This window comes from Elephantulus edwardii, unplaced genomic scaffold (assembly GCF_000299155.1).
Source record: "Elephantulus edwardii isolate Elephantulus edwardi_28Jun2011 unplaced genomic scaffold, EleEdw1.0 scaffold00086, whole genome shotgun sequence".
Taxonomy (NCBI): domain Eukaryota; kingdom Metazoa; phylum Chordata; class Mammalia; order Macroscelidea; family Macroscelididae; genus Elephantulus; species Elephantulus edwardii.
In genome coordinates this window covers 9,118,279-9,142,049 of record NW_006399836.1, presented here as the reverse complement: position 1 = coordinate 9,142,049, position 23,771 = coordinate 9,118,279, and the positions used below count along the sequence as shown (strand labels likewise).

Here is a 23,771-nt window from a genome sequence, read left to right as displayed (position 1 = left end):
GTGAAATGTCCCAGGCACAAAGGGACAAATATTGTATGGTGCCACTGTTGTAGAATGGGACTGTCCTTGGGGTTGGGGAGAGACTGAGTAAGATGGGTTCAATAATGTATGCTGCTCTGAAACAGAGAAGGGAGAAAACTGTTTGAAAGAGAGATATATGACTAGGTATTTCTGTCATGACAGGAGTCTAGAGCGATGGCTACATGGTGGAGTGGACCTGGGGGAGGGTTTGTAAAACAATGAAAGAATCTTTTCTTTCACTTTTCCAAGAGGGTAATGTCTGGTGAGGGGGAGCCTTGGGAGGGGACAAATCTACAACAGTGAATGAATGGAAATCCAAAGCCTCTGTAAATTTTCACTGAAATAAATAACAAATTTAAATTTAAAAAAAAAAGAATTAAGTTAGAGTAAGGATGGCAATGGAACCACCTTACCTCTGTAACTTGATTTGTGCCACTATTAGAACCTCTACTCAGAATATTATTGCTTTTCAATTTTTGACTCATGCACTTTTAACTTGTTAGTTAAATTTGTATCTTCTAGGCTGCAACACTTCCATGACACATCTTCAAGGATCTGAACATGTACGGCTAAGCACAATTGATAACAGTGCATCTAAATTCCAAAATCAATCTCCATAATAGTCTATGTGTTTCCTACTGCCAAGGGGGCCCTTTGGAGTAGTGAGAGAAGACATTCACCCTGAAACCCACAGCGTCCCTTTTCAGCAGGAAGTATCTAAGAGAATACGGCATCCCCTTTTCCTTATGAATCAGGGTGAAGTCTTTCTTAGGGAGGAGTGATAGGGAATGGCAAGGGACACACTGACAAAGGAGATTAATCAGAACTGGCTTTGACAAGCACTGTGGCAATTGGACAATTAAAACAGACATTGGGGGGGAAGAAGAACGAACTGGGGATGAGGGTGGAGAAAACAGTGCAATAATGAATGAATGAAAACCCAAAATCTCTGTAAATGTTCATTAAAACTAATAAAATTTAATAAAGGAAACAACAACAACAACGGGGTCCTTATGAGTCAGAATCAATTTGGTGGTGGTGAGTTTGGCATTAAGATCATACAGCTTGGAGAGCAACAAAGCCAGAATTTGAGCCCAGGTCAGAGGTACGCTGCTTTCAAACAGGGACACGTGACAGGTGAACATGCCGATTAAATCAACAGTGCGGGCAATGCGGTTTGCATTTTATCAGGAAGCAAAGCAGCAGATAAATCATTTCTTAAGTACATATTGAATTCCAGAGCCTGTTGTGGAATGTAATAAACATACATGTCCTTTCCTGTATCGTTTTAATGGCCTGTGAGAGGGAATGAGTGCTTCACAGTGAGCCGAATCAGTGGTTAGGTTTGAGAGGGAAAAGTGGCCCAGTGCAAGCTGCTTATCTTCCATATGAAGTCACCACTTTTCTACAAAGCAAATTGAGGTCACATGCAGTCTGAGGGCACCTTGGTTCCCCAGGTGACTACCAGGGGCAGCGGAAAGTAATGGACTCAGGTGAGAAAGTGGAAGACAGGGCTTGACGTCACCAGGAGGGTCCTGGCCACCAGTGCAGAAGACAGAGAATAGGGAATCTCTGATGAAAGGAGAAATGGCAGGAGAAAGGGCACCTCTGCTTGGACTTCTGCTTGTCCTTCCCTCCCTGACTTCATTTGGGTCCCTTCTAGCATTCTGTTCTCCCTTATTGCTGCCTGGGCCTCTCTGAAACAGGAACTTGACATTGGCACAACTGTAAAACTTTTTTTTTTAAACTATGTAAGATCCCACAAGCATTGCTCACAGAAAAAATGACCACCAAACCTCCCTACACATATGTCCCTGTCTGAGTTCGTTGTTTGCTGCAGTTGGAAGGGAGCTAAAGGCAGTCCCGCCACAAGGGAAGGAAATTTACAAGGTTTTCACAGGCTGACTTGTGGAAGCAGATGCAACACCTTTCTTCCTAGTCCATCTTAGCCTGGGAGCTTCCACTGCAACCAACTTCATATCACAGCAACACACAAGCTTCCAATGACAGACGGATGGTGGTTACACATGATGTACACTGACCCAAGAAACAGACTGGGTCTCCTGCATGGTAGGAGCCACCCAGACCCCACAGCTCATAGATACCCTTCAGATGACAGATGACTGCCTCGTCCTATCCTGTGCAATCGTCACCATCTCCACTAAGCTCAGCCTAATGTTGACATCAGCGTATCAGTCTAACTTGTTGAGGATCTTCCTTTCTTTTGTTGAACCTCTTATCCAGCTTGATGTCTTTCCCTAAGAGCTGGCCAGCCTTTCTGACAACATGCTTAAGGTATATGAGTCCAAATTTCACCGTCCTTGCCTCGAAGGGACACTCCGGTTTCATTTCTCCCAAGACAGACATGTTTGTTCTTCTGCCAGTCTATAGGATATTCAATACTCTTCTTCAACACCACAATTCAAAGTCATCAATTCTTCTGTCATCTTTATTCACTGTCCAACTTTCAGACGGAGGGTATTTAAAATATCGTGGATCAGGCACATCTTAATCTTTCAATGGACATGTCAGGTTTTTAGTACTTTACAGCAGATCTGTCCACTGCAAACAGAGGGAAAGCATTCTACCACTGAACCTCCATTGCCCCCTTTGTGTGATCTCCCACCGATCTTTCCTGGAAAAGATGAAGCTCGACACATATGTAAAGAGTTACAACAGTGGAAACCCTAAGAAGCAGTATTACTCTATTCCATAGCGTGGCTCTGAATTGGAATCAACTCCACTAGCAGCAGGTCTGGAGAATTTCCTTAGTATGTATTGAGGCTCAATATCAAGAAAACAAAGATTCTCACCACTGGGCCGATTGGCAGCATCATGATGGATGGTGAAGAGATTGAGATTGTTCACAGTTTTCGTTTGCTTGGTTCCACAATCAACACTCTTGGCATCAGCAGCCAAGAAATTAAAAGATGTATTGCATTGGGAAAGTCTGCTGTTAGGGACCTCTCTAAAGTACTGAAGAGCAACGATGTCAGTCTCGAGACTAATGTGTGTCTGATACATGCAATCACTTGCTAAGCATCAGAGAGCTGGACAATGACTAGGGAGGAAAGAAGGAGAGTTGATGGCTTTGAGCTGTGGTATTGGAGAAGAGTATTGAATATACCATGGACTGCTAAAAGAATGAACAGTTTGTCCTGGAGAGGGTGAAGCCAGACTGCTCCTTGGAGGCAAGGATTCGGAAACTTCATCTGACATACTTTGGGCATGTTGCAAGGAGGGACACGTCCTTGGAGAGGGACGTCATGCTTGGGAGTGGGGAAAGGACAGCAGCACAGGAGAGGAAGACCCTCGATGAGATGGATTGATTCAGTGACTAAGGTAATGGGGGTAGGTGTGTCAGAGTCAGTGAGATTGGCACAGGATAGGGCAGGGTTTTGGGTTGTTGTACATACGGTTGCTATGAGTCGCAGGCAACTCGGTGGCACATAACAACAACAACACACTCCTCCGGAGCAGCTATGAAGTACTTTCAATTTCCTGCATTCCTCTTCCTTTCCTCCTGAAGAAGGTGGTTTCTTCACCTGGAACATCCTTTTGTACTAGTTCTCCTTGGAAAATGACTGTCGTTCAGGTGGCAGCTCCTTTAAAAGCCTTCCCTGGCGCCCTTATCCCAGTCTGGGGTGTGAGTTCCTCCTGTGCTGCCATTACCCCTTAGGCTTTCTCCATCACGTTGCGTAAGAAATACCTGCTCTGTCTTCCAGCGCAAATCCCAGAGCATGCAGATATAGAATATATAGAAGGCGAGACGAGCCCAGATTCAGGATCCACTTGTCTAACTTTAGGTAAATTAATTCCCTAGATTATAGGCTTGTTGTGAGGAGTGAATGAATGAATACATGAAAAAGGCTTAGATCAGTATCTGGAACACTGTAAACACTCCTCAAACTTTTGACTTTTCACAGCGGCCAACGCACGTCATTGCCCTTTTAAGAGAGTCGCCCACTTGCGCAACTAAGCGGAAGTGACCTCAGAGCCTTAAAAAAAAAAAAAAAAAAAAAGAATGGCCTCCGAACGTCCTTCCGGAAGCTGTCACCGGAGTCTCCGTGACGCAGAACGAGTTGGAGCGTCCCATGGGGTTTCCATAGTGCTGCCCTCAGGCCCCTGTCTCTCCGCTTCCTCTCCCGTCTGAGCGCGGTGAGCGGGAAGGCGGGCACCGGCGGCCTCCGGAGACCACTTGGGGGAGGAGCTAGCTGTGGTGACGCTCTGGGCGCGCTCGTGTGCGTCTCTATGGTGCCGCGCCAACCAGCGCGCCGCTCGCCCGCGTCAGGCCGGACGTTGCCCCTTTAATCGACGGAGGACAGGGACGAGAAGGTCCCGCGAGAGTTGCGGGGGGCGGGGGGCGGTGCCGAGGCTGGGGGCCCGGGGAGGATGGAGCCAGAGATGGAGCCGGAGACTCTGGAGGCGCGAATCAGTGAGTGTCCGGGAGGGGCGCGGGCCGGACCGGAACCGGAACCGGGGGCACTAGGCGGGCTCCTTCCCGGCGGGGGCGGGGTACGGGGCGCCCCCTCCTCACGCCCCGCCCCCGGCCCGGAGGGGCAGTGGCCCGAATCTACCCCTTGAACCCGGGAAGAATGAAGACCCCTTTCAACCGGCCTTGGGGGCTCCGCCCACCCCCATCTGTCCTTTGGCCGCAACCCCCCGGGAAGTCAGTTAGCTGCATGCCATCCAGTCTGCACCTACCTGTCACCCCGACCCCCGCGTCCGAGGAGCCCCCTGCACCCTCTGGGGGCTCAGACCTCGGCACCGGGGGGCGGCCCGGGAGGGAGGCAGCTCCTGGCCCGAATCCACCCCGGCCCTGCGTGGCATGACTTCCTCCCCCTGCGCCCGAGTCTGCAGCTCCCCTTCGCTGTGCCCGATGCCCAGCCTGGGCTCAGAGGACTCTCGGTCCTGGCTGAGTCCTCCAGGCTCCGGCCTTAAGGATTCACCCCCAGACCCTGCAGGCTTGGGAAGGTCCTGGCTCAGACGGCCGGAGCAGCCCCAGGGTCCCGATCACTGCCTTCCAGCTCAGCCCCTCGGGCTCTGCCCCACGAGGCTCCTTCCCCACTTTTTGCCCTGGTTCCTCCAGAGGCCCTGCGCCCTTGTTTCTTTATGTCCCCCACACTCTCCACGTGAGCTGCCTGTCCCCCCACCTCCTCTGTATGCTTGATCCTCACATCCCTCAAACCACTCCTAAACTCTGCCCCTAAGAACAGCTGGCTGGCCTCTCCTTGGGCTGGTGTGAGCATGTTCTCAAGTTTGTGCGTCCCTTTGGGCCCGCAGATCAGTCTAGGGGAAGCCCCCTCATCCAGGCTTCTGCTCCGCTCCATGGATCCAGGGTGGTTTGGGAGCGTGGCCAATCCCCCTTAAGCCAGAGGTGAAGCCTGGGGTTGGCCCCAGAACCACAGGTCTCTAAGGAGGCAGTCTGGCCAGTGGAGGGGGGAAAGGGGGCAGGGCAGGAGGCACTCCGCAGCCATGGGGAATGTTCCAGAGTGCCTCAAGTGTCCGAGTCTCCAGGCAGCTTGGCAAGAGGGGGAGGGATGGGGGTCCGGACAGCTGATCCCAGACAGGCTGCAGGACTGGAGCTTGGGATGACACAGGACAGCTCAGGCTAACGACGGGGCAGGTTTTCTGGAAGCAGCAGGCAGCCAGGGCCTCCTGATCTGACAAGCGCTGGGCCGGGTCAGAAAGAGGCTAGCAAAATTGGAAACGCTGCACTCCTGAGGACTGGAGGTGAAGGGCGGCCGCTGGTGGGGTGATTGGTGAGTGTCACTGCTGAGGAATGACAGAGTGCAGCCATGCCCTGTTACAAAATGATTGGCCCTCCTCCCTCCCAGGCTGCTCCCTCTGCTGCCTCCTGGGGATGCTCACCAGGTGGAGGGAAGAGAGTGGGGGAGCCAGAGAAGGCCCGGATCTGCTTGGACTCAGGGGCCCTAGCTCAGAGCCAGATGCAGATGAGAGAGCCCAGTGGGGCCTGGGCTTCCCCCTCGCCACCTTCTGACTCCCGAGCCCTCATGTCACTCACATGCCTTTGACACTTTCTCGGACTTCCTCTTTTAGGGTCCCCCAGTTGGGGACAAGTGGGCAGTATCCAGCTCCCATCTCTCTTCCTTCTCCCTCCAGCCCTGCCTCCCCAGCCTGACCGTGTTGGGAGGCCCAGCAAGGTTATCTCTCTCATGGCTGTCCAGTCAGAACTGACTTATCCGACCCCCCAGGGGGCTTTCAGAGGCTGTAAATCACACAGGAGCAGATGAGCTGGTGGATTCAGGCTTAGCTCGATGGGCAAGGGGTGTTGGCTCGGGGTTGAAAGTGCTCTGTCCACCCTCGCTCAGGGGGCCTTGTTCCTCATGGCTTGAGGGTAGTCGGATGGGACCTCCTGTCCCTGTAGAGTCCCCAGCGTGAGCGCTTCCTTCAGCTCTGCTCAGCTGGCCTGCACCTTCCTGGAGAGCGGCCCTGCCGGCCCTTGCTGGGCCTCCCCCCTGCTCCTCCTCCTATATTCCGAGTTTGTTAGTCTGTGTCTCCAGTATTTTCTCACTGGCTCTGAGGGCCAGGAGGGCAGAGGTTTTGTCCTGGTCACTGCTGTGGGATACATTTGAACTGAGTGAATGGCTGCCTTGTGCGGAGGTCGGCGAGCGCCACTGCTGGGCGCCCGACTCCTGTCCACACACCCTACTGCACCCTATCTCCTGGGCCCTGTTCTCCTGCTGGCCCAGTGCTCAGGCGTGGGCACAAGTGCACAGGAGAGGTGAAGCGGGAGGTGGGCTGCCCCACAGCCCTGCCAGGCCACCCCTCATGCACTCCAGTTGTATAACTGGGGAGACAGGTTTGGGGAAGATGTTGACCTGGTCTTGTTACCGTCTCTGTCCTGGAGGCCCTCCTGTCCTGTCTCCTTCCTGGGCTCAGAGCCTCAGCCCAGCTGTCAGCAGCTGCCCCTCACCTGTGATAGGCTCACCCCACAGCAATGGACAGGTCTGGAGAAACTGGGTTGAGGTGACCCCACACTGCCAGCCAGCCAGGAACAAGGGCACAGGGAGGCTGCCTGGAGGGGGTGGGCTTTTTGGTCACAAGCAGGCTGATGATATCCACATGGCTTGCCAGGGCCCGCAGTGGCCCAGCCACCCCACGTGTTCCCTCCTCACCCAGCCCTACTTAAGGGCACCTTTTTCAGGAAGCCCCAGGCCCCCACACTCCAGCTGCACTGAGCCCCCTCTGCTTCCTCCACTCCTTTGTATCTCCTGCCACTGTGTTGAGCGCCTGGTTCCCCTTGGCCTACTTCCGAGCCTCTCTGCTCCCAGAGGGCAGGACGGTGGCTCTTCATCCCTCCGATCTGCCCTGAGCGTAAATTCATGAGAAAGGTGGAGTAGTTTGCAGGAGTGGAATCGGGGCATGAGGGGAGGTTATGGCTACAGGGGGGTGAAGGAGAGTAGAGGAAGGACGCCCAGACATAGCCTCAAAAAGAAGGGCCTTTGGTGAGCTCTGGGGGGAGCCAGACAACACCCCAGTGATAGTCAGAGCCCACTTCTCAGGCTTTGCAGCAGGAAGCCTGGGGAGGCCATTCCCATCGGCAGTCACGTCCCCTGTGGACCAACCCCTGCGGTGACCATGGTAGGTGAGCAGGGACGGCTGGGGTCCTGTCTCCAGCACACTGACCCTCTCTTTCCCACAGACAGAGCGACAAACCCTCTGAACAAGGAGCTGAACTGGGCCAGCATCAACGGCTTCTGCGAGCAGCTCAACGAGGACTTTGAGGGGTAGGCAGCTCCCTTTCAGCCGAAAGCAATATGCCCACAGCAGCCCTCGCCTCAGGCACAGGACATGGGAGACCGAGGCCCGGGTTCTGTTCTTGACGTGCTCACGATAAACAGTACTGCAGTGAGCACCCCAATTGTGTCACACCCCATGGCGGGCCTTGCTGGACCCATTGATGAGAAACTGAAGTGCAGGGGCTCAGCACTTTGGCCTGAGGTCCCCCAGAGAGAAAGTGTCCTCACCAAATGTGACCAGGCCGAGGTCTGCCTGCCTGACCCCCCGCCAGGGGAGAGAGCCCCTCACTGGCCTGTGCTGAGGAAGAAACCAGTGTGTCAGAGCCAGGACTTGGGCCAGCATCTGCACGGGGCAGTCAGGACGCCCGCACTGTTCGTGGGCTCCCCAGATGTCCTTGCATTTGCGTGAAGTTCAGGCACGTAACTCCACATGCTTGCTCGCCTGATCTCCTGACTGCTCGTGCCACGGGTGTGGATTGCAGATACAAAGAAGATCAGAGCATTGATCATTAACCACCTTTTCTCCACCTGTCGTCATGTGCCTCCTCGTCTAGTGGTGAGGATTTTGTCCTCGTGGTGTTGAGGTGCAGTCCTTATTGAAGTCTGTAGTCTTTGATCTTTCAAACACACTAGGTCATTTCATTTCTTGAGTGCTGCTTCCATGGCTGTTGATTGGCTCCTAAATGAAATACTTGCCGGCTTTCCAGCCTTTCTTCCCTCAATCTTGATGTTGCTAATTGGTCCAGTTGTGAGGTTTTCGGTTTTCATTTTTTGAGGGTTAATCCTTACTGAAAGCTGGAGTCTTTGATCTTCGGCAGTTTTTCAAGCCCACTTCACTTTCAGGAAAGGACTGTCATCTGCATATAGTGGGTTGTTAGCACGTCCTCTTTCAGTCCTGATGCCACGTTCCTCGTCACCCAGTCCAGCTTCTGGGATTCTTTGCTCAGCGTGATGCGTTCCGGTTCTTAGTAAAGCTGGCCAAGGCGCCGCACTCAAGCCTTTTGAAGGTCCTCTGTGCCCGGGCCTGCCCTGTCATGCTCTTTGTTAAGATCTTTGCCCCATCTGATCTGGAGGCAGAGCTGGGCCTTTGCGTCTGCCCTGGAAAAACCCATGGGACTGAAATCCAGGGGTTGTGCCTCTGCCCTGGGACACTGGGTGCTGCTGCCGTTACGAAGCCCCAGGCCCCGTCACGACTCTGCCTTCTCATTCCTCCCCTCACAGGCCTCCACTTGCTACCCGGCTGTTGGCTCATAAGATCCAGTCTCCACAGGAGTGGGAGGCCGTCCAGGCCCTGACGGTGAGGAGAAGGGGACCCATGCAGAGTCCTAGACCATGTGACTGGCACCTGGAGGAAGCCCAGCCTGGCGCAGGTCCCACCAGGCTCTTCCTCAGAGCCTAAGGGAGTCGCCTCAGAGCAGGGCTCTGGCTCAGCTCCCAGAGGGTCCACTCACAGCAAGAGGGTCTGCTGCCCCTCAGCCCAGACCCTGTGCAGTCAGGTCTGCTGGAGTGAATCCCAGGGGGATCCCCTCACTCCAGCTGTGCACGTGATCACAGGAGGCTCATGACATGTGCAGGGACCCTCCCACCCCCACCCACCCTTCCTGTCATCTTGGTTGTGGCCTGGACACCGTATACTTGTCCAGCTCCCCAGGACCCCGCCCAGCCCAGTGGGAACCTCCAAGGCTGAGCGCACTGGCCTTCCCTGGGGGCTGTGCTGAGAGCAGAAGAGTAGAGAGAGGCAGATGTGGGGGCCCCGGGGCCTGGGCCACACGTGAACACAGGCTGAATGGCAGGTGCATGCATGCACGTGTGTGCACGCGCGCGTGCATCTGTATGTGTCTATGCACACACACACACACACGTGCTCTGGTAATACATGTTCATTTTAACACATTCATTTTTTTTCTCTTCAAATGCACATCACTCCTGAGAGCACACATAGAGCTTAGGAGAAAGCCCAGGTAGATGGTGCCTACTTCGTTTTCTTCTAAAAAGAAGAAAAGAAAAGAAAAAGGAATATAATTTGGCGAGCTCTGGTGGCCTAGTGGCAAGAAGCTGCATTGTAATCCCAAAGGTGCGTGGTTCAAATCCACCAGATGCTCTGCTGGAAAAGGAGGAACAATCTCCTCCTGTACCAGTCAGATCTGATTTGACGGTACACACAAAAAATAATAAAATAAAATAAAATAAAATAAAATAAAAATTTTTTTTAAAAAGAACATAACTTCTATGTGGAACTCCAATATCACCCAGGCTGTAGAGGGCCCTGCTCTGTGGCCAGCGACCCCCCACCCCCACCCCGGGAGGAGACCCATCCCAGGGGCCTCTGTGGACTCCGAATCCCCTTGTCTCAGGAGTCCTCTGCTCCCCCAGGCCCCAGCAGAGGTGGGAGGGCGCGTCCTCTGCTCCCCGGCACCCCTCACACCCTCTCCCGCCCCAGGTGCTGGAAACATGCATGAAGAACTGTGGCAAGAGGTTCCACGACGAGGTGGGCAAGTTCCGCTTCCTCAACGAGCTCATCAAGGTCGTGTCGCCCAAGGTGAGCACGCCCCGCGGCCTCCCGCCGCCCAGCCAAGTGCATCTTAGGGCATCCGACCACCTCGTGGTGGGGGGCTCAGCCCAGGCAAGGCCCCGTCCCTCCTCACAGCCCCCTCACACAGCTGAGGCTGACACAGGTGAGGGGTCTTTAGAAGAGCACCCCAGGCTGGCTGATGCAATCTCTGAGGAGCTAATTAGCATTCAGAGGGCTGTCCACAGCAGCAGGCCAGGCCACCAGTGCTGAGAGCAGCCCCGCGGGCAGAGGGATCTCCCTGCTCCCCTACACGGGACAGGCCTCCTGTGTCCTTGGCTGCCCAGCCCCCAGACCTCAGTGAAGAAGCAGATAGACAGACATACCTGCTGTGAGTGGCTCTGGCCTTTGACCAGAGAGGTCTGTCCATATGGCCACTTGCCTTCTATCTCCAGGAGCCACTGGCCCCTACTCTGAGGGGAGAACTCTGGTGAGAGCTCTTTGCTCCGGCTGGCTTTGTGGCTGGGCCTCCAGGGCTCAGGGCTGAGCACATCTATGCCTGCCCCTCCAGTGATCAGCCTCAAAGCCTTGGACTCCAAGGTCATGGTCACGCTGCGTGACTGTAGGCCGACTCCTCACAGTGACCAGATGTGACCTGAGCTGCTTTCCGTGCCCTCAGCAGGTCAGCCCCCTGCACCCTCATCCAGCTGCTGCCCATGTTCCCATCTGAGGAATGAGGAGCTGAGATGCTGGGCTGACCAGCGTGCAAGTAGCAGGGCTGAGAAGTAAATGAGCACAGTGTCCCCTAGGCTGGTGACAGGGGGACATAGGGGGCAATAGGCCAGAGGGCATCTGAGGGACCCTTCCAGTAAGGCAGGCAGGCTCGGCTGGGTCAGGGCTGAAGTGAGTCGGGACGGGTCACGTCACAGACCTCCCTGGCCCTCCCTCCCTGCAGTATCTGGGCTCTCGGACGTCGGAGAAGGTGAAGAACAAGATCCTGGAGCTTCTCTACAGCTGGACAGTTGGCCTCCCCGAGGAGGCAAAGATCGCAGAGGCCTACCAGATGCTGAAAAAGCAGGGTGAGGCCGCGGCCGTGGCCAGGGGCCTCTGGGCCAGCAAGTTTGGGGATTGACCCTCCTCCAGGGGACCTTAGCACCAGTGGGGCCTTGTCAGGCTCTGGCCAAGTTTGGTGTGAGTGGAGGGGAGGGGGGTGTGGATAGAGCTTCTCCTCGGAGAGTAATGTGTGCCCAAACCATCTCCCGCACAGCGATTTGACCCCGGGCCCACCAGTGTTGAGAGCCAGCCTCCCACCTGCCCCCTGCTCCTCCATGACCATTCCCATCCCACCCGGCTCTGGGCCCTGGTGACAGCTGTCCTTCACCCCCACCCTCCGTCTCCTCAGGGATTGTCAAGTCCGACCCCAAGCTTCCAGATGATGCCATCATCCCCCTTCCTCCTCCACGGCCCAAGAACGTGATCTTTGAAGATGAGGAGAAATCCAAGGTGAGACGGGGAGGAAGAAGGAATGTTGGGGCCGGAGTCCGGGGCTCTGGTCCTGGTACCTGGCTGCCCTGGCCTCAGCCCTCCAGGCAGAGGCTGGTGCTGGGCACGGGCATGGCAGTGGCAGCAGGCTGTGCTGTTTACTGGGCACTTACTACGTGCCTAGCACCAGGCTGCATTCTCTCCATACCCCCTGGTGTCAGTGTGAGGGTTTTCGTGGGTTGACCAGAGTTTATACAACGTCACATCTTGGTCTGTCCCCTTCAACTATGTCCCTTCAATTATATCTGTGTTTTGTTAAAAAGCCTGTGCTAACAAGTAGGCTGTAAACACCACAAAAGGAAAGAAGTCCGCACTCCTCCCCAGCCCCAGGCCCCAGGAGAACTGCTATTAAATTTCTTATCTGTCCTTCCCCAAGGGCTCTTCGCTATGTAGTGACCTCATTTCTGACAGACTCATTCCTCCAGGCATCGCGGGCGCACTTTGTGTACCGTGTTTCCATTTTCCTTATGGTCAGTCCTTCAACTCCAGTAAATTCTCACCTTTTCACAGAGAACTAACTGTTCGAGTCCCACAGTCAGGAAATGGGGAGCCGGGGCCATCACCCCGACACGGCGCGGCCCTCACAGTTCATCCGCTGTCTCCACAGATGCTTGCCCGTCTGCTCAAGAGCTCACACCCCGAGGACCTCCGAGCGGCCAACAAGCTCATCAAGGAGATGGTGCAGGAGGTGAGGGCGGGGCCAGGACCCCGGGAGGCAGCGGGTGGACATAGCTGGGCCACCAAGCCGGGGAGGTGGTCCAAGGAACCCTGAGGTGACCCGGCTCTGGGATGCCACGGGGTTAAGGAGCTAAGTGACCGAGGCATCACAGCAGGTAGTGCCAGGACCAGTGTGTGGAGGGAGGGCTTCCTCAGTAGTCATAGCTCCTGCCCCAGTGGGCTTCTGGGAGGCTGACCACTGGTTATGTAAAGCTGGCCCTGCATCCTGTACAGCAGCCCCAAAGAGGCTAATGACAGGGCCCCTGGGCTGGAGAGACCCCACCTCTCCGTGAGTGTGGCTCCCACTTGCCCACTTCCCTGCCGGCTCCGGAGCCGCCATTCACTGGGATCACACCGCCGCATCTGGACACTGGCTGGCTTTAACACTTTGGTCTCCAGAGAACCACCAATGGCAGGCTCGGCGGACCTGCCGCAAGCTGTTTGCTGTGCAGAGAAAGCTCTTAATAAATTAGGCCTTAAATGCACTGAATGTTGGCAAAGACAGCTGGCTATATTAGGGTCTGCCAGATGCAAAACAAATCTATCTTGGAAGAAATACAGCCAGGACGCACCTTAGAAGTGAGAGTGCCAACGCTCCAGCTCATGTTCTCCAGACATGTCATCAGGAGGGACCAGTGTCTGGAGAAGAACATCGTGTTTGGTAAACTGCAGGGTGACAGGAAAACAGGAGGACCCTTGGAGAAGAACTCACCCAGCGCATACCTCTCCTGACTTCCACAGCAGCGACTGTGCGGGCCCAGTGTGGGCACCTGTCGTCCTGTGACACAGGAGGTCCTGTGCTCTAAACCCACTCGGGGGCAGCCAACAAGAAGCATGTCTGTGCGCAGACACACACACATGCGTTTATAGAACAAGACAGAGAAGGGAGAAGCATGTCTGTACGCAGAGACACACACACACACACATACGTTTATAGAACAAGACAGCAGAGAGAAGCCCGCGCACCATGGAGCTGTCACAGCAGGGCTGTCGATGAAGACCACCAGTCTTGTGGAATTGGCTGTATGTGATGGTCCACACGAGAGACTAAGAATATTGTACACAAGGATCCTTGATGTTCTCGAGCAAATCCCTAAATATGCCTCATTCACAGAGGAGATTGCAGATGCAAAGCTGAACATGGTTAAAGCGCAACCAGATGTTAAAAAATTGGAAGACGTGGTCGCTCTTGCAGGCGTGCGTTGTTCACTGGCTCCCACTCCTGACTCACCGCTGTTCGCTCTCCCGGGGAATAAGGCGGTCAGGAAGCCGCGCTGTAGCCATGGCCTTTAGGGACACCGGAAAGATGCCCGTGAAACCAGAGGTGGCCATTCACCGATTAGGATGACCCTAACCAGCCGCAACGTAAAATCCCTGCAGAAGGTGTGCCCCGACTTGATCAGAGGTGCAAAGGAGAAGAACCTGAAGGTGAAGGGACCGGTCAGGATGCCTCCCAAGACTCTGAGAATCACCACAAGGAAGACTCCTCGTGGGGAAGGTTCCAAGGCCTGGGACCGTTTCCAGATGAGGATCCCCAAGCGACTCATTGACTTGCACCGCCCTTCCGAGATTGTCAAGCAGATCACCTCCATCAGCACTGAGCCCGGAGGAGAGGTTGAAGTCACCATTGCAGATGCCGAAATCAACTATTTTAATAAATTGACTATCCGTTGGTAGAAAAACAACAATAATAATAATAATTAGAAAAGGAACTTCAGGGGGCACAAATGGAAGAAGTCATCTTTCAGGCTGAAAATTAAGTTTTGACAAGAAAAACAGTATAGTAGAAACCATGGGAGCCTTTAGTGGAAGAACCAATCTAACCACCATTAAATGCGACTTTGGGACGTTGAGTGGAAAATTATGTAGTTAATGTTCTGTTAAAGTTTAAAAAAAACCCAAAAAACAAGAGACAGACCTCAGGAGGATGCTTCTTCGTTTGTGAGCGTACACGTGGACCCGGCGTGTAGGCACATGCCCACACCCTGTCTGGCTGATGACAGTAAGTCACCGTCAGTTTCCAGACTGTAAAGGCCAGCAGATGAGCAGTGACAGCACAGAGGGGGAAAGACAGAGCTTCCAGGCTCACGGTTAACAGGGAAGGAGCAGGCCAACGCAGTCCTGCACGGGCCGCAGCCCGCAGCCCGAGGCCAGCTTCCCGCTCCAGCCCCCGCAGGGCCGGGGCTCTCTGCATGTGGGTGACTGGACACGGCCACCAGAAGCTTCCTGAAGTGCTGTGGAGGGGCGGGGAGTCAGGCAGGGGCTACCCGCTCCTCGTCCTCACCGCGTGGTGAGCTGATGTTGGGCAAGCAGGTGAAGCGGCTCCTGGAGCCGAGGGATGATGTGCCCACCGGGATGGCAGCGATCCTGGGTCGTCTGCTGAGAGAAATCCAGGCGGCCCCTTTCAGCGACGGCACCTGTTCTGGTCAGCACAAGCCCACCTTTCATTCAGCAAGGGATTCCCACAGTCCTGGGGCGGAGGAGAGCTGGCCACGTGCTCAGGGGGCACTGGGAGAGGCTGGGGCGCCCATCTTGACAGGCATCGTTGGACACTGGGGGTTGTGTGGAGTCATCACCGGGGTCCTTTTTTCTCAAGTCTGGGAATCTTTTCTCCTAATAGGCACCAGGAGGGCAGGAGTCATCATAACCACATTCTAGGCCCTGGTTCTCAGAACGGCCTGGGCTCTGCAGGGCACAGGGGGCTTTGGCCGGAGGGGAGGAGGCCACGGCCTCATAGTTGAGAGTGCCCTGTGCTAGGTGACGAGCACCCCAAGTCTCGCCTCACACAGCCAGCCCTCCGCCTGCCGCCGGCTGTGTGCTCTCCAGAGCCACGTGGGCAAGCCTGGCTCAGCGTCCCTCTGCCGACCCCTCCCAGGACCAGAAGCGGATGGAGAAGATCTCGAAGCGGGTGAACGCCATCGAGGAGGTGAATAACAACGTGAAGCTGTTGACAGAGATGGTGATGAACCACGGCCAGGGCGGCCCAGCCTCGGGCAGCGGCGAGGACCTCATGAAGGTGGGCCTGCGTCCTCCCCACTCAGCCCACCGTTTGCCCCCCACGGCCCTGACCCTCCACCTTCTGCTCTCAGGAGCTGTACCAGCGCTGCGAGCGGATGCGGCCCACGCTCTTCAGACTGGCCAGTGACACGGAAGACAATGACGAGGCCTTAGGTGAGCCCGGGACAGGCACTGGAGCCAGGTCCCCAAGCCCACTGTCCTCGCTGTCCCCCAGTCTCCCAGGCACTGGGAGCAGGTCCCCAGGCCCGGAGTCCCCTCCATCCCAATCTCCCAAGTAGCCACAGTTGGAAGGAGCCACCACCAGAGGGCCCCCTTCTCCAGTGCTCTCCCTGCTGGGCTCCACTGGGAGAGGGAGGAAGCAAAGTGCCCACTGCCACGGTCTCTGTCCCACTGCAGGCCAGGCCCCTCCCAGGTTCTCCTTAGTGCCCACACCACCATCCTCTGGAGGGGCCTCACCCTCACGGCTTGCCTGGGTCACAGAGCAGTACGGGGCAGGTGGTCCCCAGTAAGGAGGAGCTGGAAAGCTGGGTGGACCGCACAGGCCTGAGGAGCTGCCGGTCACAGCCTGTTCTGAGGTCTCATCCTCCCCTGACCTTGACAGCCAGCACCACCACCTGGGTGCCATTTGGCCCTCTCCTGCAGAATGAACCAGCAGCCGATGTGCCAGCACCTGCCCTCTGCCCACAAGGCGCCTACCCTGAGCTGCCCCTCTGCTCCCGCAGGGCTGACAGGACAAGGGGCTGGCTTGTGACAGGCAGCGTTCTAGCCGTTCAAAGCGGACAAAGTCCTATCTTCATGGAGCTTCTGGTCTAACAAGAGCAGACAGTAAACCAGATGCATTACCTGGCAGGGCAGAGTGAGCAAGGAGAGGAGACAGGAGGCCCACGGGGCAGACCCTGCATGGATGAGATGGGGGCCTTGCCCTCCCCTCCCATTCAGTTTGGGACGGTGCTGCCCGTGCCCACCCCGAGGCTGCACAGCCCTCAGCCCACCGCCTCTCTCTTGTGTTCCAGCCGAGATCCTGCAGGCCAACGACAACCTCACACGAGTCATCAACCTGTATAAGCAGCTGGTGCAGGGCGAAGAGGTCAACGGTGACACCGCTGCCGGCCCCATCCCTGGTGAGGGGTGGCAGGAGCCCCGGAATGGGCCCCCAGTCCACAGGGGCTGCTGAGTGCAGGGAGATGCCCACCACTGCAGGGCGACCCTGGCCTCTTAAGATGGGAAAGGACCCAGCAGGGGAGCTGGGGAGCGTCTCTGCCACGCCCACAGCCGAGAGGGGAGAGCTTGGAAGGCCAGAAGCCTGGTCAAGTCCGACAGGGGCTGTGCAGCGATGGAGCCCCCAGACTTGGCTTAGTTATCTGAAGGTGGGGAGGGCTCCCCTCAGGCTGAATGCAGGCTCTGGGACCACAGAATGGGCCCAGGATAGGAAATGGGGTAGAGGGTGTGCAGATGGAAATATAAAGGATAAAGCAGGGCTTTAAAGGATGGAGGGCAGGTTGCCAGTAGAGACGAGAGGAGGGAGGACATTCGGGACAGAAGGGACGCCACTATTCATGAAGAAAGGGGCTGGTGAGCAGACTTGGGGACAAGGCTGGTGTGGCCCAGGCTGGAGTCAGGGATACATTATGGGGGTCGGGGGGGGGGGGCAGGGACACCAGGCATGTCGGGGACTCCCAAGGCCTGACCTGCCTGACTTGCCTCTTCCATGCCAGGGAGCAACTCGGCCCTGTTGGATCTCTCCGGCCTGGATCTCCCCGCCGCTGGCACCACCGCCCCCGCTGTGCCTGCCCACCCTGACCAGCAGACCAGCCCCGAGCAGCCCAGTGCCTCGGTTTCCCTGCTGGACGACGAGCTCATGTCTCTGGGTGAGAGAGGCGCAGGCCTGGACCCCAGGCAGCTCGTAGAGCACCCCCTCGTGTCCTGCCTGCGCTGTAGGGCTGGGGTGGGGAGGGGACAGCCCCGCCACTGGGAACCTGGTTTGATACAGTAGCCACACCCCAGCTCTGCAGCTGAGAGCAGACAGGGATCCCCCGACCATATTGAAGTCTGAGGTCGAGGCTGCCCAGACAGAAGTTCAAGTTCCCTCGGAGCTCCAGGGAGTGGGGCGCTGCTTGCTCCCAGGGGCCAAAGCCAAGCCCCCTGGATTTGCTGTGGCTTCGTGCAGGCCTGGGAGCTCCAGAGTCCAGGTTCACCCTGGGGAAGGTGCCAGGGGTCCCGGATTTGCTGTGACTTTGTGCAGGCCTGGGAGCTCCAGAGTCCAGGTCCACCCTGGGGAAGGTGCCAGGGGTCCCGGATTTGCTGTGACTTTGTGCAGGCCTGGGAACTCCAGAGTCCAGGTCCACCCTGGGGAAGGTGCCAGGGGTCCCAGTCAGACAGAGCTCAGATTCCAGCTCACTTGTCAGCCAGAAGTGCCCCCTCCTCACAGCACCGGTGTTAGGAACACGCGTGGTATTAGGGCTGTCAGAGGAATCACGAAGGATTGGAAGCTAGAACGTGGGAACCAGTCAGCCCTTGGGAAGGGCCAGGCTCGCAGAGCGGAAGGCTGTGGTCCGGGCCTCTGTCTGCGGTCCACAGGTCTGTCCAGCATTGAAGGGGGGCCCCCTGGGCCTGCAGGTGCCTGGGTGGCATAGACAGTTACATGCTTCAGTAATAACTGGATGGTCGGTTTGTCGAGGCCTCAGAAGAAAGGCGCTTCTGAAAGTGCATCCCAAAGTCTTATGAGTCAGAACTGACCCACAGGCCGTAGATCTGATTTGGATATCTTCCTCTGGACCTGAGGCAGACGCTGCGTTACTGTGTCCTGTCACAGTGGCTGTAAATCTCCCCACTCGAGGTCCAAACGGTTACTGTCCCCTGTGTACAGGGGGACATTGGAGAGGTGAATGGCTTGTCCGGAGCTGTGGAGCAGGTTTGAGGACAGAGGCAGCAGGGTTTGAACCAGACGCCTGGTCTAAAGCCACACCCCGAACCAGTCACTGCTTTGTTTCACTGAGGGAGAAGAGAGGGAAGCTCGGAGTGGGAGCAGTGTGGGAGAGCGGGGTACCTGGGGCCCTGCCCACAAGTCCTGCCCTGCTGCCCTCGTCATGCAGTGCTAAGGGGTGGCTCAGCACATCTGCACCCCTCTTTCCCATTGGCAGAGGAGCACCGGTTTTGGGCTGGTCTTGCCCAGCAGAGCCAGGCCCAGGGCAGCTCCCTGACAGCGAGCGGATGGCTGGGCTGTGCCCCAGGGGTGACCGTGGTCTGTGAATGAAAGGATGCTTTGCACTTCCTGTCTCCATGTTGCCTCAGCAGCTGAGCCTCTAGCTTCCTTCTAGTTTCTTCTCAAAGGCAAGAAAATGTAGGAACAGGAACAGAAACGCTTGGGCAGCCCCGCTGTGGGGGGAAGGACACCCCGGGTCCACAGAGTGCTTGGTGAGTCATACTCGTGGCACGAAGAGGGGAGACAGGCGCCCACTGCCATGGACACGGGTGCTTGCTGGTCAGTCCTGGCCTGAGGGACCTCACGCTGCCTCGCTGGCCACGCTGGCCTGGCCTTGCATCTCGGCCCTGCCACTTCCCAGCAGTGTGACCTGGACAGCGTCCCCTCTCGAGGCCTGTTTCCTGCCTGTCTGAGAGGGTGCCGGGCCCTTGATCAGATTGATTACTCAGCCCTCGGATCGAGGTGCTGCCACTGCCTCCGTTTAACCTGAGGGAACCAAGACAGTGTCTTGGTCACCAGCCCAAGGTCACACGGCTTCATCAGTCCCCGCAGTATTGCTGTGTCCTGCGCAAGTCCAGACGCTGGCATTTTCCAGCTGTGCTTCCTTGGGCAGGTCACTGAACCTGAGTGTCCATTTCCTCACCCCAAACCAGCCCACAAGGAACCCCCCCTTCTCCTGCTTTCTTTCTTGGAGAAATTGACATTATTCATACTTTCTTGATTTTAAATATGGTTTGAGTGAAAGTTTACAAAGCCAGTTGGTTTTCCATGCAGCCATTCATGCATATTTTGTTTGGGCTGGTTTTTTTTTTCCATATTTTGTTTTATAAAATTAGTGACAGTTCCCATAGTGCATTAACACCCTCCTCGCTTTGCCCTGGGCTGCCCGTGTCAGTTGTTCCCCCGGCCTCCTTTCTCTGTGATTTACCCCGGGGCACTTGCTGTTTATCTGAGACTGGAAGGTGTGAGTAACTCCTGCTGTTCTCGGTCACCTTACGGGCCTGCCCACAGCTGAGTGTTCTCGAGAAAATGAGACCAGGCCACTCCTTGGAGGCCAGGATTTTGAAACTCCGTTCTCACATACTTTGGACACATGGCCAGGAGGGACCAGTCCTTGGAGAAGGACATCATGCTTGGAAGGGCGGAGGGACAGTGCAGGAGAGGAAGACCCCAGATGAGATGGATTGACAATGCCTGTGGCAACGGGGTCAGATGTGTCAGAGACGGTGCGGATGGGACAAGGCTCAGAGCTGCTGTTCACAGGGTCACTGTGAGGTGTAGTTGACTCAACATCACGTAGTAGCATTAAACCACGGGGATGAGTTTATTCCAGGTTTGAAGGGCGATTGATGGTCAGAGACACAGGGGATCCCCCAGTCTGTCAGATAAATGAGCTTTTAGACGCACGTTGGTTTTGTCACACACACACTCACCGGCCATGCCACCTGGCTGTCCCTGGTCCTAGATGGCTCTGGAAGAGACAACTCTGACCATAGCTGGCGCCCCGCCCCCACTCGAGCCCTTCCGCAGGCTCTCGCTTCCCTGTTGGCTAGAAACAGGATAGATGGTCTCGCCTAGATCAGATTTGGGGGGACTCCAGTTGGGTGTTGGGGTGGTCAAAGCAGACTGGTCACACACTGCTAACAGCAGGCTTCTGGGTCAGCCTTTCATTTAGCCCTGCGTTCATGGGCCCTCCCCTTCTTGTTGGACCATGCACTGGGTTGGCCATCTCTGATACGTGTCTGGGTTAATGGGTTCTTAGGACATGCAGCTGGCCAAGGCACTGCTTTGCCAATGGTCACTTACTGGCTCTGGAGCAAGCCTGGGCCCACGCCCTGTTCCCTAGACCTCAACAGGCTTCCAGCTCAGAGGGAAGGTGCAGGGTCCTGGCCCCTGCTCTCCAGGACCCCCAGCACCCCATGCCACCTGTGGGTTGCCAGGTGGTGAGCATGGGCAGGGTGAGCTGAAGTCAGTGCCGGACAGGAAGAGCGGAAGCTGGGCCAGGCTCTGCTTCTATTTCTACTCGGCCCCTAGTTCCCACTGGAAGTCTGGGCTTCTCCCCTGAGCCGAGCCTCGAGGGGACAAGAAGGACAGGGGGCAGGTGGGGGGCCTCAGCCAGCTTCCCCATCTTTTCCTTACCCCTCAGGCCTGAGCGACCCCACACCCCCTTCATGCCCAGATGGTGCAGGATGGAACAGCTTCCAGGTAGGTGGGGAACCAGCCTGACCTGCCCCTGTCCTAGCTGGGAAACCTGCAGGGATCTAAGAGCCAGTGGCAGGGGCGCCTCGGGGCTGGTGCAGGAAGGTGGGCTGCACTGCGTTCACATGACTGCATGTCCTTCCGTCCAGCTGCTCTTCATCTCTGGGCGCCTGGGGGAGCTACAGCCCAGTGTGTGGGTGGAGATGGTGGCTCCCCGTCATCTTGCCATGGCAGGGGACAGGTCTCGGGAGGCCAGCCAGGCCCAGTAGCCCTCAGGAGGGAAGGGTCCTCGGCCTGCTGGGCATCTGCCATTCCAGCTGCCTGCACTGTGGGTGCGGACAGTGTGCTGCCTCTATCTCCACACTGCACCCCAGATGTCACCTGCATGGGACACAGGTGCCTCAGCACACCCCTCCACCTGCATCCTCTCTGTGCCCCACAGTCATCTGACGGTGCTGAGCCCCACGCCCCGACCCCCAGCACGGACAGCCAGCCCCCGACACAGCCCCCCGTGCCGGCCAGCAGAGGGCTGGACGACCTGGACCTCCTGGGCAAGATCCTCCTGCAGCAGTCACTGCCCCCCGCGTCCCAGCAAGTGCGCTGGTGAGAGGACGGCCAGCTGAGCTGGGGACCTCCTGACCCCCCTGCACCACTACCACCCCACTGCTGGCTCATCCACAGGCACCAGGGCCCAGGCCCCTCCCATGTACCAGGGTACCCACCCGGGGCCAGGGCACCTACCGTGTACCAGGGTACCCACCCGGGGCCAGGGCACCTACCGTGTACCAGGGCACTCATCGGGGCCAATCCTGTACCCAGCTCTAGGGGCACAGCAGTGACAGGAACAGTGCCCACCTTAGATAGCATGGAATTTACGAGGGGACCTGTGCCCCACTCACACAGCCTCCCCTGAGACCCTCAGTCCCCCGGAGAAAGACTGAAGGACTCGAGGGCCAATGATGATGAGAACATGAGTCCAGGACGTCCTGTGAGGGGCAGAGATGGGCTGAGGTGGATGGGGGAGAAGGTAAGAGGCACCTCTACAGGAGGGGGGCCTGCAAGCCAGTGAGACCAGGCAAGGGGGGCTCCAAGCCAGCAATCAGGGAGGGCCTCTGCTGGGCTCTTGACTGTGGGGCACCATCCCACTCAGGGAGAAGCAGCAGCCGGCCCCCCGGCTCACGCTCCGGGACCTGCAGAACAAGAGCAGCTGCAGCTCGCCCAGCTCCAGCGCTACCAGTGGCCCCCACCCTGCCTCGCACCCTGTGTCCCCCGACCCTGCCGGGCCTCCACAGCAGCCCACACCCCCTGAGCTGTCGCTCGCCAACATCACTGTCCCCCTGGAGTCCATCAGACCCAGTGAGTACCCAGGGGGGCCCACCTCCCCACAGACGCCGTAGGGAGTGCCAAGGAGGCCCTTCCTGTATGGAATCGGCCTCCCCCCACCCCAGTCCCCAGGGGACGACAGAACCGCTGTCACCTCCGAGAGCTAATTCGAAAGGACTTCTCCTGGGCTGGCCTTGGGCCCCTCCTTCCCCAGGAAGGCAGGAGCCAGGAGACACCTTCTGGGGGGACCCCAGATCATGAAACCAACTAAATTAAAGTCCAGGCCCACTCCTGGGGGGGGCTCTCCCTGTCAGGAGCAGTAGTGGGGCCGGAGCCCTGAGGGTGTCACATGTGCAGTATCCCCATTTTACCAGGAAGGTGACCTGAGCTTACAGGAGCCCAGCCCTGTGCCAAGGTCCCTGGGGATGTGCCTCATACCCGCACCTGTCATACCCTCACTTGTGCCTGTGTCCAGTACCCTGGGCAGCAGCCACACAGCACTGCAGGCCCCAGGCTGTGACTGACAGCAGCGCCCGGCCTCCCTCAGACCAGCTGGTCACCTACCTCTGGGCACAGTCTGCCCCTGGCTGTGCTGCTCTGGGGCTGGGGCTGGACATTAGCAGCTGGGTCCCTCATACAAGGAGGACTGAGCATAGCCACCCCCTCCCCTGCTGTCCCCCGCCAGGCAGCATCCTGCCCGTGACCGTGTACGACCAGCATGGCTTCCGGGTGCTCTTCCACTTCGCCCGGGACCCGCTGCCTGGGCGCTCCGATGTGCTGGTGGTCGTGGTGTCCATGCTGAGCACCGCCCCCCAGCCCATCCGCAACATCGTCTTTCAGTCTGCTGTCCCTAAGGTGACTGGGCCCCCCTCCCACCTCCCTAGACTGGCTCTCAGAGTCAGGGGCGGGACTCCAGGGCTAACGATGCCCGCCTGCCACCGCCCACAGGTCATGAAAGTGAAGCTTCAGCCGCCCTCAGGCACGGAGCTGCCAGCCTTCAATCCCATCGTCCACCCGACAGCTATCACCCAGGTCCTGCTCCTCGCCAACCCCCAGAAGGTGAGGGGTCCACCATGGCGGGGCAGCTCTGCGGGGGGCTCGGCTTCCTCTGACCTCTGCTTCCCTTCCACTCAGGAGAAGGTCCGCCTGCGCTACAAACTCATCTTCACCATGGGTGACCAGACCTACAACGAGATGGGGGACGTGGACCAGTTCCCCCCACCCGAGAGCTGGGGGAGCCTCTAGGGGAGGGCCACGGAGAGGAGGGGGCAGAGGCCCAGCCATCACAGCCTGCTGGGGGCCGTGGTGGCCCTGGGCACCCTGTGTCCCCATGGCCACCTACTCCAAGGCCTGGTGCTTCTCCCCTCACCTGGTGGCCCCCAAGTGACTTGACCCCTCCCTCCCGCCCTTCCCCTGCTGAGTCAAACCCAGCAGGAGGCTGGGCCTGGGTTTGCACTGCTGGGGACCCCACACAGTG

The 23,771-nt window shown here is 57.2% G+C and overlaps 1 protein-coding gene across 4 annotated transcripts; it reads left to right on the top strand.

Moving 5' to 3' along the window:
- The first annotated feature begins 4,413 nt into the window (after positions 1-4,413).
- On the top strand, positions 4,414-23,539 carry GGA1 (golgi-associated, gamma adaptin ear containing, ARF binding protein 1). 4 transcript variants are annotated; one of them, XM_006890140.1, is made up of 17 exons: positions 4,414-4,456; positions 7,688-7,772; positions 9,006-9,081; positions 10,225-10,323; positions 11,249-11,372; positions 11,696-11,796; positions 12,443-12,523; positions 15,428-15,568; positions 15,642-15,723; positions 16,584-16,691; positions 17,286-17,438; positions 20,919-20,977; positions 21,414-21,566; positions 22,126-22,327; positions 22,980-23,149; positions 23,243-23,353; positions 23,429-23,539. In XM_006890140.1, exons 1-17 carry the CDS (start codon positions 4,414-4,416, stop codon positions 23,537-23,539), a joined length of 1,899 nt encoding a protein of 632 aa, XP_006890202.1. The 4 variants fall into 4 exon arrangements, with proteins under 4 accessions (XP_006890202.1, XP_006890201.1, XP_006890200.1 ...); XM_006890139.1 differs by having other exon boundaries at positions 21,414-21,574; positions 22,122-22,327; XM_006890138.1 differs by having other exon boundaries at positions 9,006-9,124; positions 10,217-10,323; positions 21,414-21,574; positions 22,122-22,327.
- The last annotated feature ends 232 nt before the right edge of the window (positions 23,540-23,771 follow it).